Source organism: Chrysoperla carnea, chromosome X (genome assembly GCF_905475395.1).
Source record: "Chrysoperla carnea chromosome X, inChrCarn1.1, whole genome shotgun sequence".
Taxonomy (NCBI): Eukaryota; Metazoa; Arthropoda; class Insecta; order Neuroptera; family Chrysopidae; genus Chrysoperla; species Chrysoperla carnea.
Genome location: NC_058342.1, coordinates 16,318,907 through 16,332,768, shown reverse-complemented (window position 1 = coordinate 16,332,768; position 13,862 = coordinate 16,318,907). Strand labels below are relative to the sequence as shown.

The following is a 13,862-nucleotide window of genomic DNA, read 5'->3' as shown; positions in this document are numbered from 1 at the left end:
TAATTTTAATAACATTTGTTTACAATATTTCATAATAAAAATATTTAAATCCAGGCAAAACAGACACGAAAATAATAAGGAAAAATTTTTCGGGTCTCCTTGAAACCTTATTTAACACTGTACACATAAAAACATTTTATTAAATAAGCTTAAACATTGGACCTTGCATCAAATCAAATTTTTTTTTTTTTTTTTTTTTTTTATATGTTGTTTGCAATGTAAATTTTGACCCGGATGGACTGGTTTAACCGGGAAGGACCGCGCTTATTTTATTTTTTTTAGTTTATTTAATATCTAATTTGCCTGGATTATGATTTCATAATAATTTTATAATAAATTAATTTTAATAAATTTAAATAAAATTTGAAAAATAAATGCAAATATAAAAATTATCATAAACTTTTGAGTATACACAATGATTTTTGGAAATTTTTGGACCAAATTATTTGACAATTATTTATTTGACGATCTGCAGCAAGCCGAAATAAGATGAATAATTTTTCGTTGTCGTTTAAAATGAATTGTAATTCATTAAATGCGCAAGTCATCAAGGTTTTTTTTTTATGTAATTTGGACCGAAAACCGTTTTGGACGTTTTTTTTTTTTTATTTAAATATATCGTTATAATTATTTAAGAATGTCTTAATTAAATTCATTTGAAGTGTACAATCCACAAACATACTAAAGTCTTTGGATGATGATGTCACATGCTTCTCTAATAAATTTGGTGCCCAAACCGTAGCTAAATTTGGCACATCCATGCGGTTTTCCTTTTCGTATTTCGAAACACTAGATTAAAAAAAAAATTAAAATTATAGTTAAATATTTAAAATTCAAAGGCATCTCAAAGCCTGGTAACGCTTTTTAAGGTTCCGTTTCAGGGTGGTGATCGACCTCGTAAACCTGCTTTAGTTTATGGATAATGGTGGAAACTCATACAATGTCATCTTCAGCAATACGTAATAGTATTAGTTCCGGCAAAATTCGTCATTGAGCATGCTTAATTTTTGCATGGAAAATTTTTTCAGGATCCCGTGTAAAAGTGTAGATACCCGGTGGATAATTCGGTAGGAAATTATTAAAAATACTTTTTTTTAGACAAATGAGTAATATTACCGTATTGGTTCGGTCCAAAACCACACCTTTCTCTTTCAAAAGCGTTACACAGTTTTTGGGAGACTCCTTCTAAAAAAACAATTAACTCAATTTTCAAACTTACTCGAGTAGATGTTTCATTAAAAATTGTAGAGTATCCCGATGGGAATCTGGAAATCGTTTAAGTATTTTCCGTAATTGACTAACAGTTTTATTAATATCATGGCAATCGGTGGCTTCCATACAGCTATCATATTCATTCGGTGGAATTAGTGAAGTTTTAAGCTCACGAAAGAATAATTTTAAAGCACCAGTTAATACATGAATATCATTTTTTTCGACATTCAAATTTTCGTAACGATGTTGATCGACCTAGAATTTTTGTAAATGAAATTAATTTTCTGCTTATTCGAAGTAGTTTATAGACATACAAGAAACTCGTGAGCAACAGAATTCCTCACTCACTCGAGTCACATTTCTCCCTCATTTAATGTTTTTTTTTTTTACTCTTAGAAGTTTTTATTGAAATAAGATTTTTGTTTTTTGTCAAATAACATCAAATGTCTTCAAATAAAATTGCTATAAATATTATTTTATGGTGTAAAAAGGGGGTTGAAGGGCTGAGAAGTTTCTACCCTGAAAAGACATATGTTTAGAAGCAGGTGCAAATCCAGCCCTCAAAAAAGGTGATGAACGGCACATCCACTCGAAAATCGACCGAATGCGAGTATGAACTCGCTCATGATCGAAATATTTCATTTCTACAAAGGAAATGCTTACAAAATATATGACGCCCTGACCAATATTTTGAACAATGTATTTGCCCACGTGGAGAATTTATTAAGCCTGTAAGATGTTAGATTGTTCGTCCTATTGGCTTAATTGGTTAAGGCGTAACCAATTCCGTCCGCGGTATGCTTAGGGTAGCGGGTTCGATTCCCTCCGTCGCAACAAATTGATTTAATTAGTAATTGTGATGGGCTGATGTAGTGCATGGTATATGCGTGACGGAGGTGCACTCAGCCTCTGAAATTGAGGAGCTGATGAATGAAATTATCAGCGGAAAGGTGGTAAAACACATTTATGATATCACAATGGGCTCTATAGCCTAAGTGTCTCCTTCGTGGACAGCCAATATAACCTAACCTAACCTAACCTAGATTGTTCGCTCCCAAAAATTACAAAATAAATGTGCATTTGTTTACACATCACAGTGTCGTCACATCTAAACTCTAAACTACTGAACCAATTTTGATGAAATTTTTACAACTGCTAATTAAATTAAACGCCAGTATACATTTTACATTAAATAATTTTATTTAGGTGCTCACTTAAATAACAAAATCAAGCTTTCGTTTATTCCCGCGAAAACGTTGATAATGTCATCGATACCCAGGTGTTTAGGAGAGCTAGCGTAACTAATATTTCGTGTCCCATTGAGGCACGCAACCAAGATTTTGTCCCGTGAAGTATAGAAAACGATCTCTCTGCATGCTTCAATGAGATGAGCTACCGACTCTCGTATGGTGGCATTTCTTTCACATTCAGTTTTCCATTTGGCCATTCAGAGTCATTATTCATTTAGAACCGTTCATTCACTTTCATTAATGAATCGCCGGTTCATCTGAACCACTTTTTTCACTGTCCGCCGTCCGGACATCGATATTCAAGCCCTTGACACCGACATTTGGTTCTGGTAGTAAAATTCCCAACTGAAATTGGCCGAGTTGCCCCAAAGTCATTGCTCCGGAGACAATGGTTGCCCCAAATCATTGAAAACGAAATCTAATAGGGGTATGTAAATTGATTTCCGAAAGTAGTCTTCAACCGACTTCGTAATGATTTTTTTCGATTTTTGAAATCTACAAGATTTTAAACAAAATAAATATTCTTCCAAAAATTATCAGATGGGGATTTAGTATAAAATTAGGAACAATTGACTAACTATTTGAAACGATTCATTTTTTTTTTAATTTTTTTTTTTTTTATTTTATTAAATCATAAGTCTATTTAGGTGATGGACAAGCCCATCATGCTCATACGGGTGGATCCGCCACTGTTTAGGAAATTTTTTTATTTAAATACGAAATCATTGAAAATTTTTTCAAATTTCTTGCAAATATTTTTTGCAAATGACAAGTATATTCGAGAAGATTCGAATATATAAATAGACAGCATGTATATTCGAAATATATGTAATAAAGTTTTGTGGTTTTTTAGCACAATGTTCCATCTAACGGTTTGTTGTAGAGATATAAGTTGGCTTTAGAATATCGTTCAATAGGGTATTCTACTATTTTTGAAAAAGTACTTCAAAATGTTGATTTTGCTAATAAAACGCCACAAAAAATTTTATTTCGGAAAAATACACACGCTTTCTTGCCAAAAACTTAAATTAAATTTTAAACCTTTTTTTAACTGTCAAAAACGCGGGCATCCAATTTGATGACGTAATATCGATATCATTATACGAAATAACACAAATAAGTTTGACAGATATATTCATAGACATCTGATTATAATAAATATCATACCGATAAGACATCACAGCAAGGCTTGCTCGCGTTTTAGGTCACGTGATATACAGTTTAAAAATTACGATTTTTAATTTTAATATTATAAAAGAAAAATGTGCTTTTATGACTCGAAATCAGAATATTTAAGTATATTTTTACATAAATTTTAACTTTTTTCAAATTTCATGATTTATTTTTGACTAACGATAATACCCTATTTTAGGAGACCGATTTTTTTTACAGGCGGTATGTGTCTATAACAATACTGCTTGACCGTCTAATCAATAATTATAGATACTTACCTCAAATCGTATTTTTTGTATTTGTGATAAATTCCCACTAGCACGATAAATCCCTTCTGTTTCTAAATGTGGTTCAATGGCTTTAACACATGCCTTAACAAACTCTGGTACTTTGGGTCGTTCCATTTTATCACATAATAAATTTAATTCACTACCAAACACTGGTTCATCTTTAATAATCAAAAAGAAAATGACGAATTAGGTTTTCTTAAACAATTTCATCGAAATATTGTACCTTTATAAATACCGTTTTTAATTAAGTCATCAACCGATGGCCTGCGTCCACCGAAGAATAATTTTAATTTTGTTTTTATACGTTTTTGATCTTTGAAATTAAGTTCTTTTGGCGATGTTTGTAATCCTTCGATGAATGTTTGAGGCCTTGTTGATGTGATAGGAGTTATCTGTATCAAATAAAAAACTAAATAAAAATTTTCTTTTCGAAATTTGAATAGACTGATCGAAAACAGGCAGTGCCGACTTAAACCAGCATGAGGTTCGTAGCAAATTAAATCGCGGGGCCGGTAACAAATTATAACAATAAACTTAATTTTTTATCTGCCCTTTTGACGTTTATGGTAGCACTTTACAAAAATGTTTTTTTTTTTTGTACAGTTATGAAAATTTTTGACCGTCTATTATTCGCACCCGGTTGAATTTTGGTAGTATTGCAAACACCTTCATAAATGAAATCTAAAAAGTCCTCATGGATCTGAGGCGTGGAAAAAATTTTAAAATTTAAATTTTCGGCGAAACGGTAAGTTTTATCATAAAATTGGATCAGACGCAAAGATGAGATAATTAATATATAAAAACTGTCTCAATACTTTTTCCCCCAAGAGCCATCGTTTCTGAGATATATCGATTTAAAAAGTTGGAAGAGTTGCAATTATCATAATATTTATAAGTACACCACGTACATCACTGAAGCTGTAATACAAGTAAAAATTTTTTCTATTTGTCCGTGTAACTTACATATATACAATTTATACTTACATATATCCGTTGGGTGCGTAGTCATGGTAGGGACAATCAAATCGACGCCAGCGCTTGCAGTGGATAATTTTGGCGTAAAAGTGGCTGTTATGACTGATTTTCAATTCTTTACATGTAAATGGTATAGTACATGTCCAGTTAAAATTATTGAAATATAGCAATTAGTTAAACTTGTTGCATTAGAATTTTGTTAGATGTAGTCATGAAGATGATTAAATCTATGATTAATTCAATTGTTTCATTTGGAGCACAAGTGTGGGGAACAGCCAAAATTGAAAACAGTGTCCGTGTGTTTCTGTGTGGTATTTTTAAAGAATTGCTAGGTATTGGTAAATCGGCCCCTAATGACGCAACTTTAATCGAACTTGGTGAAATGCTATTGACGTATATATTATGCAGCAATGCATAATGTACTATGTTCGATTAAAGGAAGCAGAAGGGAAACATTTGCAAAAGGAATGTATGAAAGTTATTATTGACGAGAAATTGAATAAGTGGATACGAACGTACGATATTGATATGTCATTGATTAATAATGAAATCGTCACATTTAACACGAATAAAAATCACATTAAAGCATGCCTCCTAAACTCATTTCGAAAACAAATTCTGGAGTCTGTTAAGTTAAAGCCCTCTCTAGAATTATTCAACTCTATTGGGCATTTTGAATATGGAGCACCTTATTTAACAGTTGCTGGTAGAGAGGCGAAGAGAGTATTTGCCAATTTTCGACTTGGAAGGTATGTTTGGGAGAATATAATCAGAGTGAATGGTGAAAGAGTGTGTGTGCTGTGTCATGGCATCGAATCGGGGCATCATTTATTAATGGACTGCCAGGGTACAGATGAGAATGTGAGGGTAACCATACTTGATTCTGGGTTGAAGAATCCGGATCAAATACTAAATGTGTAGGACGATATATGAATGACATATTAAAAAGAACAAAAGACCGACTGGTATAAGTGTTTGATATTTTTTTTTATTTTTTATTTTTTCTATTTTTATTATTACGAATTTTTTTTTTCTTTTTTCTTTACCTTTCTTGTTATTTTTTAATATTATGTTTATTATTGTTTAGAGTGCTATTTCTTTATATTTTTTTTTTTTTTGTACATTGCTTTTTTTTTATTTTTTTTTTTCTCCAAGATTTAATTTTTGTGTTTTTTTTTTCTGTTCAGTTTGTTATTGTTACACACTATTATGTAATTTGATTAGCTCTACGAGCATGTCAATAAAGATTCTCATATATATATATAAACTAAATGTCCAGTTAAAATTATTGATATATAGCAATTAGTTAAACTTGTTGCATTAGAATTTGTGAAAATAAGATACGAAATTGTATAAACAATATTTTTTATATGAAAATTCACGTAATTACTGATTTAAATTTGTTAGAAAATATTATTTAATTCTTTAAATTTTATTATTATAAATTATAAATTAAAATAAAATTATTATAAATTTTCAATGTAAGCCATAGAATTATATGTCCATCCATAAAATCATATGACTATTACAACTCTTTCAATTTTTTAATCGTTGTATCTCAGAAATGTTGGCTCATAGGTAAAAAAGTATTGATTGAATTTTTATATTTAATTGTCTGATCTACAATTTTCGCCTACATTTTTGCCTGCTTGTAGTAAACTTTACAAAGTTTGTATTATAATATACTTACCGGAACAATTTCTAATGAATTCGACAAACAATTATACCAATCTTCTCTTTCTAATTGATTTTCGAATTGTAGTAAAATCACGGATCCATTTAACGTATCAGTTAATACTAAAACATTTTTACGACTTGTGTACTCAGATTTTCTATCAAGTTTGCAAGCTTTTAAATCAATTTTTATATCGTAATTACGTTTATCTTTAACACCAGCTTTCTGAAAAATAGACGAAAAACAAAATTATTTAAAGGTTATTTTCGAAAAATAGATGTGCTCTATTTCGACTGGGCTTAAATTAATATACCAAGATTAAATATACACCAGGCGGAAATGCGAGCCTTCTTTAGTTGTCTGAGCTAGATCTAAAAGATAATTTGTTCGTAAAAAAAGTTGATAAATGACCAGTGGCGGGTTTAGGCTTCATGCCGCCCTAGGCTTGGTTTGATATGCTGCCTTTTCTTTCGTCATTTATTTGGTTTTCCAAAATTTTCGAAAGTAGAATTCCCTGTCATATTTTCGCAAGACCACTAGCTGAAGCTACTTGCAAATTTTCAATTGCATATCTTTTATAGTTTTGGAGAAAATGGACACCAAAGTTTTGTCATAATTTGCTCCCTCACGGGTAAGTAATGATATTCGAAAAAATGTTTGAAACAAAAGTTGTTTAAAAATTAAAAAACATTGAGGAACGTAAATGTGTTCTCAAATTGTTCAATTCATCTTCTTTTTTTTTTTATAATCCATAGTAGTTTTCGATAAAGATTAATATTGATAAAATCCAATTTATATATTAAAAAATTAACATTGCGGCAAATTTAAAAGTAAATTCCATCATAAGATTATTCAATACATTTTATTAAAAAAATTCGGATTGCTCCTGAATTGATTCGCCTTTGAAATTTTCGGAAAATTTTGCCGCCCCTAAAATTGGTCCGCCCCAGGTTCAGGCCTCTTGGGCCTAATCCTAAATCCAGCACTGTCCATGGCTTAGTGAAAAAAAGATTGCTTAGCTTAGATGACAAAAAATCCGTGCCTCGAATCATTATTTTAGATTAATCAGTTAAACACCAACTTCCAAAGGAACTAGAATTCTAAAAGTAGCCTATGTTGTAACGTTTTATAAGACACATCTACCAACTTTCAAGTAAATAAGGGAAGGTGGTCTAAAATGAAGCCCCTAAGAAAAAATGTAATTTATAGAGAAACTATTCGACATATGTACAACGTCGAAATATTTTCGATTTCTTTATTCAAATGTTACAATATTGGTTTGTAAATTTCTTTTTGTTCTGTTCAAATTTTTAGAACTATTCAATATTTCTCAAAAGGGATCATTTTGACCGGCCTTGTAAGGATAGTAGGTAAAATGATCCCATTGCATTTTTTATCAAACAGTTCACATAAAATATTAAATGTTCTTTTACAAATCAACACATTGAAGACCCGTTACATGATGAAGGATCATTGTATCTATTATAATTTTACACACAAAATAGGACTCATTTTACCCGTAACGACATATTCGAATTTCGTTATAAAAACTGACTTTCAAATTTATCAATTATACGTCTATGAAAATATGTTATAATATTATTAAAAGTCAACAAAAGCCAAGAGTAAAAACAGCCAGTCGGCAAAAACTAATACAAAAAAAGAATTTTACGTTGAAATTTCTCTTACCATAAATCATAAGCAGTAAAATTAATATTTTTACTACGAAACACTAAAAGGCTTTTATGGTTTACTTAAAACAACGAGGGATCATTTTACCATGAGGGGTCATTATAGACCACTTTCCCGTACGTCCAATACTGATTTTTTGATAAAATTTGCCGGGATATAAATGTGTTAATCCAGGTAATAGATTATTATATTCATCCAAATCCGTTAGCCATTTTTGCATGATTGAGCAACAAACGTCCAAGCATTCGAACTTTTACATTTATACAATAAGTAGGATTAGGTTAATAAAATTTAATTCTTTCATTATTAATTCGTGGCTTAACCGACGAAATAACGAAATATGAATTTGGAATTTGAAAATTTTTACTTCAAAACTTACCATAGTATCGAAAATTTTCTTATTTTCAAATAAATAAAATGATTTTTTGGTTAAACAGCCATATGAATTTTGAATCCATTTTTTTTGTTTACGATTACAATCGACAATTTTCGATCGATCGATTTTGCCTTCTTTAACGATTATTAATGTATTTTCATCAACAAGTTGTTTCGTTCGATGACTATCGAATCTAACAAATCTAAAAAAAAATTATGTACATTACATTAAGTTTATTTCCAAGTTTGTAACGCTTCAAAATATTGATGTTATGAACAAAATTTTGGTATAGGTGTTTATAAAATCACTTAATTAGTTCATTTTCGGTTGTCTGTTTGTCTGTCCGTTTGTCTGTTAACGCGATAACACAAAAACGAAAAATTATATCAAGCTGAAATTCTTACAGCGTGCTCAGGACATAGAAAGTGAGGTCGAGTTCATAAATGAGCAACATAAGTCAATTGAGTCTTATCCCATATACATTATAAATCTCTTTTTTAACACAGAAAAAGAACAGTAGAGTTTCGATAATCGGGACTCAATACAAACCAGGGAGGTTCTGGGATTACTGGGATATTTTATTATGGAAAAATTCATTATAAATAACAACATTAGAATGTATATATTTAAAAAACTGTACACACAGCATTCAACACTTGTTATTGTAATACTGTTGCCATTACAGATGTATATACTATGTATGCAAACAAACAATATCATTTTTGAATGATTGGTTGAGATTGCACCATGGTGTGCAATAGTGCGGGCACACGAAAAGTGTTCCGATTACTGGACGTTTCTGATTATCGAGTGTTCCATTTATCGAAACTTTACTGTAAATATAACGAGTGCAGGCGAAGTTTTTTATTTGCTAAAACCACTCAATAACAAAGCCATAGTTAACCATAGGCCCCGCTGAGAGAGGCTCCAACCCCCGAAGTTGCACAAGTTCTAAAATTCGATGTCAAGCCCCCTTATTTCGGACCAAATGTATGACTTCGATCCTGCTTATTAATATTTCTAAGAAGATATTAAAAACCCGATAACTGAATAGATTTTTGCTTTGATTAAAATAATGAAGAGACGAAATTTAGTCGAAAATGAAAATGCCAACGATCAAAATGGTATTATTATTATTATCAGAAAAGTCTTAAAAACATTTTCATTTTAGTTGTTGCAAATTAAAGCCAACAAGTGCAACAAACAATTAATTGAGTTAATTATTGAAATACCATATAAATTTAGTGTTGATGACGCAATCGTTTGTTTTTTAATGACACGTAAGTAAAGAAAAATATCCACTTTTAGATAGCCACAAATTCATCACGAATATTCTCATATAATACATACTATAAAATTTGCATCTAATTTGCGCCTTCGTGGGTAAACAGTGATGTTAGCAAAAAAATGTTTCAAACAAAAGTTATTTATTTTTTTATACGAAACATTTTTTATATTTAAACTTTTGTTCTGTCTGTAACGGTTTACAAGATCCAATTGACCTATGTTGCTCATTTACGAACTCGACCTCACTTTTTACGTCCTAAGCAAGCAATAAAAATTTCAGCCTGATATCTCTTTTCATATACATGATATAAAAATAGTTGTCCGATGTCTGAAATTTAGGTATAGAATAGAAAATCGCATATTTTAATTAAACAATTGAATTTTTTCTATGTGGAGTTCTTATTTGCTCTGCAATTTTTTTAAACGGTTAGTCGTGAAGGCCAAAATAAATTATTTTTTCACAAATATTCCGTTTAATAATATTTTGCCAATGAAAAAACAAATGATTATACTTTTTAAAACGGCAATTCGTGATGGCCAAAATAAATTATTTCATCACAAATAATCCGTTTTAGATAATTTTCTAATTAAAAAAAATATTTTAATACATACGATTTACTCTTAATAGTTAGGAAATTTTGTCGAAAATAATTGTTATTTGTGCTAGGTGTTGGACTTAAAGTATCACGTTTCCTTAATTGTACGGGCGATGATTCCGCCGAATGGAAATTACTATCTGCTAACAACGATTTTTCCTAAGTAAAAAAAAATTAAAAAATTAATTAAATTGAAAACTCGATAAGATTTTGCGAAATCAGAAAAAATTAGACATCTCGGTTAAATGAGGTTAAATGTGTTGTGCCACTTTTTGTTTCATTAAAATAAACAATTGGTAGGCATGTACCAGAACTCTACCAGGGCTCATTTTCTCTGGATAAAGAAATGAACCTGAGTATTCATTACTCTAAGACTTTTAGTGTTGTCATAAGAATTGAAATTCCAAGGCCATTTTTAAAAGAAACAAAAGTTCAAGGTTTTTCCTAACACATGGCACGTATGACGCTCCTTTCATGAAAACTGTTATGCCTCTTATAGAGTCCTGTTTTTCATCTCAAATTTAATGTGCGTTTCATAGCCGTACTTATTTTTTTTTTAATCAAATTATATGAGCGCTTAATTATGCAAGCAATGATGTCCTAAAATTCAAATACCTCGAGATATCTTCGAAATATGCAAAATACGAAAAAAATTATAAAATATTCATTTAAAGAACGTAAAATTCTCAAAAAAAAAAAGATTTTTACCAAATGTGTTGTATTTTTGGCAGGAATCAAGCAAAATGGAATTGAACAGCTATAAATGTTTTTAAACATAGAAGTTTTTTAAATACGATTTAACTTAAATTATACGGTTGTGTCTTAAAAATATGCTTAGATTTCGAGTCGTATACTCAATGTCAGAAAAAATGCTCGTTTTAAAACATTCTAAGTGTTACTATTATAACATAACATATGATGAGTACGCTTAGAATGTTTTAACTGTAGCATTTTTTCTGACAGTGAGATACATCAAATTTGAGAGGGAAAACAGGACTCTCTGAAAAGCATAACAGTTTTTTTACTAGGAGAGTGAAAATGCGTCAGGATAAACCTTGGAACTTTTCTTTCTTTTACAATTTGTCTTGAATTTTCGATTTCCATGATAACACTTCGAGCGCGAGCCTTAGAGTATATTGGAGCAGCTCAAGTTCATTTCTATAATATTATAATGAACTCTGAACCCAAAAGGATAACAAAGTTACACGTCTGTAAATATTGTGTACTTTTAACGACACAAAAAGTATCGAATTTCTCTTTTAGTTTTATATCCATTAAAACGCGGAAATCCATTAAAATGTAATTGCACAGGTGCAAACTGACTGCTCACAGCCTTAGCGAAATATCGAATGTACAGTTTTGGTATTACTATGACAAAATGAAAAAATTTCGTCCTAAAATTTTCCACACTCAAGCTACGTTACGACTAATTAAAACTGGCTGCAAAATATTTCTGATTAGTTAGCAGTTTATTAGAAAGTGTGGAGGCCCTATAATGCAACTATATTAGGGCAAACTCAATTTGTGGATCAATGAAACTAATTTTAAACATGTATGTTTTTTCCAACCGACGTTTACTTAAACGGAAGATTATTGCTAAAAAGTACGTTAAAATCATACGTTATTTTTAGCGACCGTATCACTCCAATCTTAGAAAGCTATAAAGTTTCACATATAATTAAATTTGATTACACAATTTCGGAATACAAGTTTCATGTATTGGATAAATTATTGGACCTCGCACAAATTAAATGTAAACTGCATTTCGGTCAAACTTTTTCAAAATTTGGTAAATGATAGTTTAAGCCATTTTAAAAAAAGTTCCCATCTTCACAAGTCATGAAAATGACTGGATTTCATGTTATAGCTAGATTTAAGTTGGAAAATGTACTTATATGTATAATATATGCCTGTGTGTATAGGCAAATACATATATAGATATGTAAAACTACATGCATACGTGTGTTTTTTAATGTAAGGGTATTGTTTTTTAATTCTTGTTTTTTTGAAGAATGCTACGAAATTCAAAAAAGAAGCAGTGTTAAATGTTCAATGGATCAATAATATGAATTGTTTTTGACAATTAAATTACAATAATTTTTTTTATATAAATGAGTACATTTTCCAATTTTAATTTAGCGATGACTTGAAATCCTGTCATTTTCATGACTTGTGACCATGGGAACTTTTATTCAGAATGACTTAAACTATCATTCCCCAAAATTTGAAAAAGTTTGACCGAAATGCAGATTACATATAATTTGTGTAAGGTCCTTTCCAAGATTAGGTCAAATGAAATTTTTTTTTTTGAATCGAAAATCAAACATGGAGATATTTTTCGTAATTAAACTACTCCATTATAAATTTAAAAGCGCATTTTCCTATATACAGAGTGGGCCATTTCATTCATACACCTAAATATCTCATTTTATAGTTAACCAATCAAAAAATAACTTAAACAAAAGTTGCAGAGTTTGATGGGGGACATCATGTTCTGACGTCAGACTTGACCTAGTTTTTCGGGTTTCTTTAATAGCCAATTATAAAAAAACTAACAGTTTTTGTAATAAAAACACAAAACATTTTTTTGAAACACGGTAATTGGTAAACACGGAAATTACCGAAAAATGCTTTAGCCAAAAGTTTTCAAGGGCAATAAAGTACATTCACCTGTGCCCATGACTTTGACTTACAATTATCGATAAATTTTAAGGGTATTTTCTATCAATAATGGCATATTTTTAAGTCACATTTCCTCCGAAAGCTAACGTTTTTCGAAAAAAATGTTTTGAAGAAAAATTGTTGGTTTTTTTATGAGGATCAACTTTCTAATTTAAAGTGTTATTCTATCACTTACCGTTTAGAATTTAAATTGGCTATTAAAGAAACTCGAAGAACTAGGTCTAATCTGTTGTCAGAACATGCTGTCCCTCATCAAACTCTGCAACTTTTGTATGTTATTTTTTATTGGTTAACTACGAAACGACATATTTAGGTGTATATATTAAAATGGCCACCCTGTATATAGGAAAATTCGCCTAGATATTTCCCAAAAATAATTCATCTTGTAGGACTTTCGAAGAAAAGAAATATTTCCGCAGAATGTAATTTTTCGAGTTACTCCAACATTTTGAGACACGCCCTGTTTAAGGTCACACGATGCGTCAAATGAGCATTTGAAATGGGTTTTTTCCCAAAGTACACGTTTCAACGCACGTTTTAACTGTATTTAACACTGTATGTAATTCGATCAAAAGTACGTTGAAATGGATGTTCGTATGATCCTAACCTTCGTTGGAACGTTGGAAATGGTAATATAATATTTTGAGTAAAATT

At 30.4% G+C, this 13,862-nt stretch overlaps 1 protein-coding gene across 3 annotated transcripts in view; it reads right to left on the bottom strand.

Moving 5' to 3' along the window:
* Positions 1-357: 357 nt before the first annotated feature.
* The window catches only part of LOC123302334 (rho GTPase-activating protein 27-like), a 39,601-nt gene continuing 26,096 nt past the window's right edge, over positions 358-13,862 (bottom strand). For 2 of the 3 annotated variants that reach the window (XM_044885223.1, XM_044885222.1), the window contains exons 3-9: positions 10,543-10,685; positions 8,647-8,845; positions 6,591-6,800; positions 4,149-4,317; positions 3,914-4,083; positions 1,220-1,467; positions 359-789 (exon numbers count right to left, since the gene is read on the bottom strand). In XM_044885223.1, coding sequence (XP_044741158.1) covers positions 606-789; positions 1,220-1,467; positions 3,914-4,083; positions 4,149-4,317; positions 6,591-6,800; positions 8,647-8,845; positions 10,543-10,685 — 1,323 coding nt within the window. In that variant the 3' untranslated portion in view covers positions 359-605. Of the gene's footprint in view, positions 790-1,219; positions 1,468-3,913; positions 4,084-4,148; positions 4,318-6,590; positions 6,801-8,646; positions 8,846-10,542; positions 10,686-13,862 lie in introns of all 3 variants that reach the window. The other variant, XM_044885224.1, reaches the window with a different exon arrangement.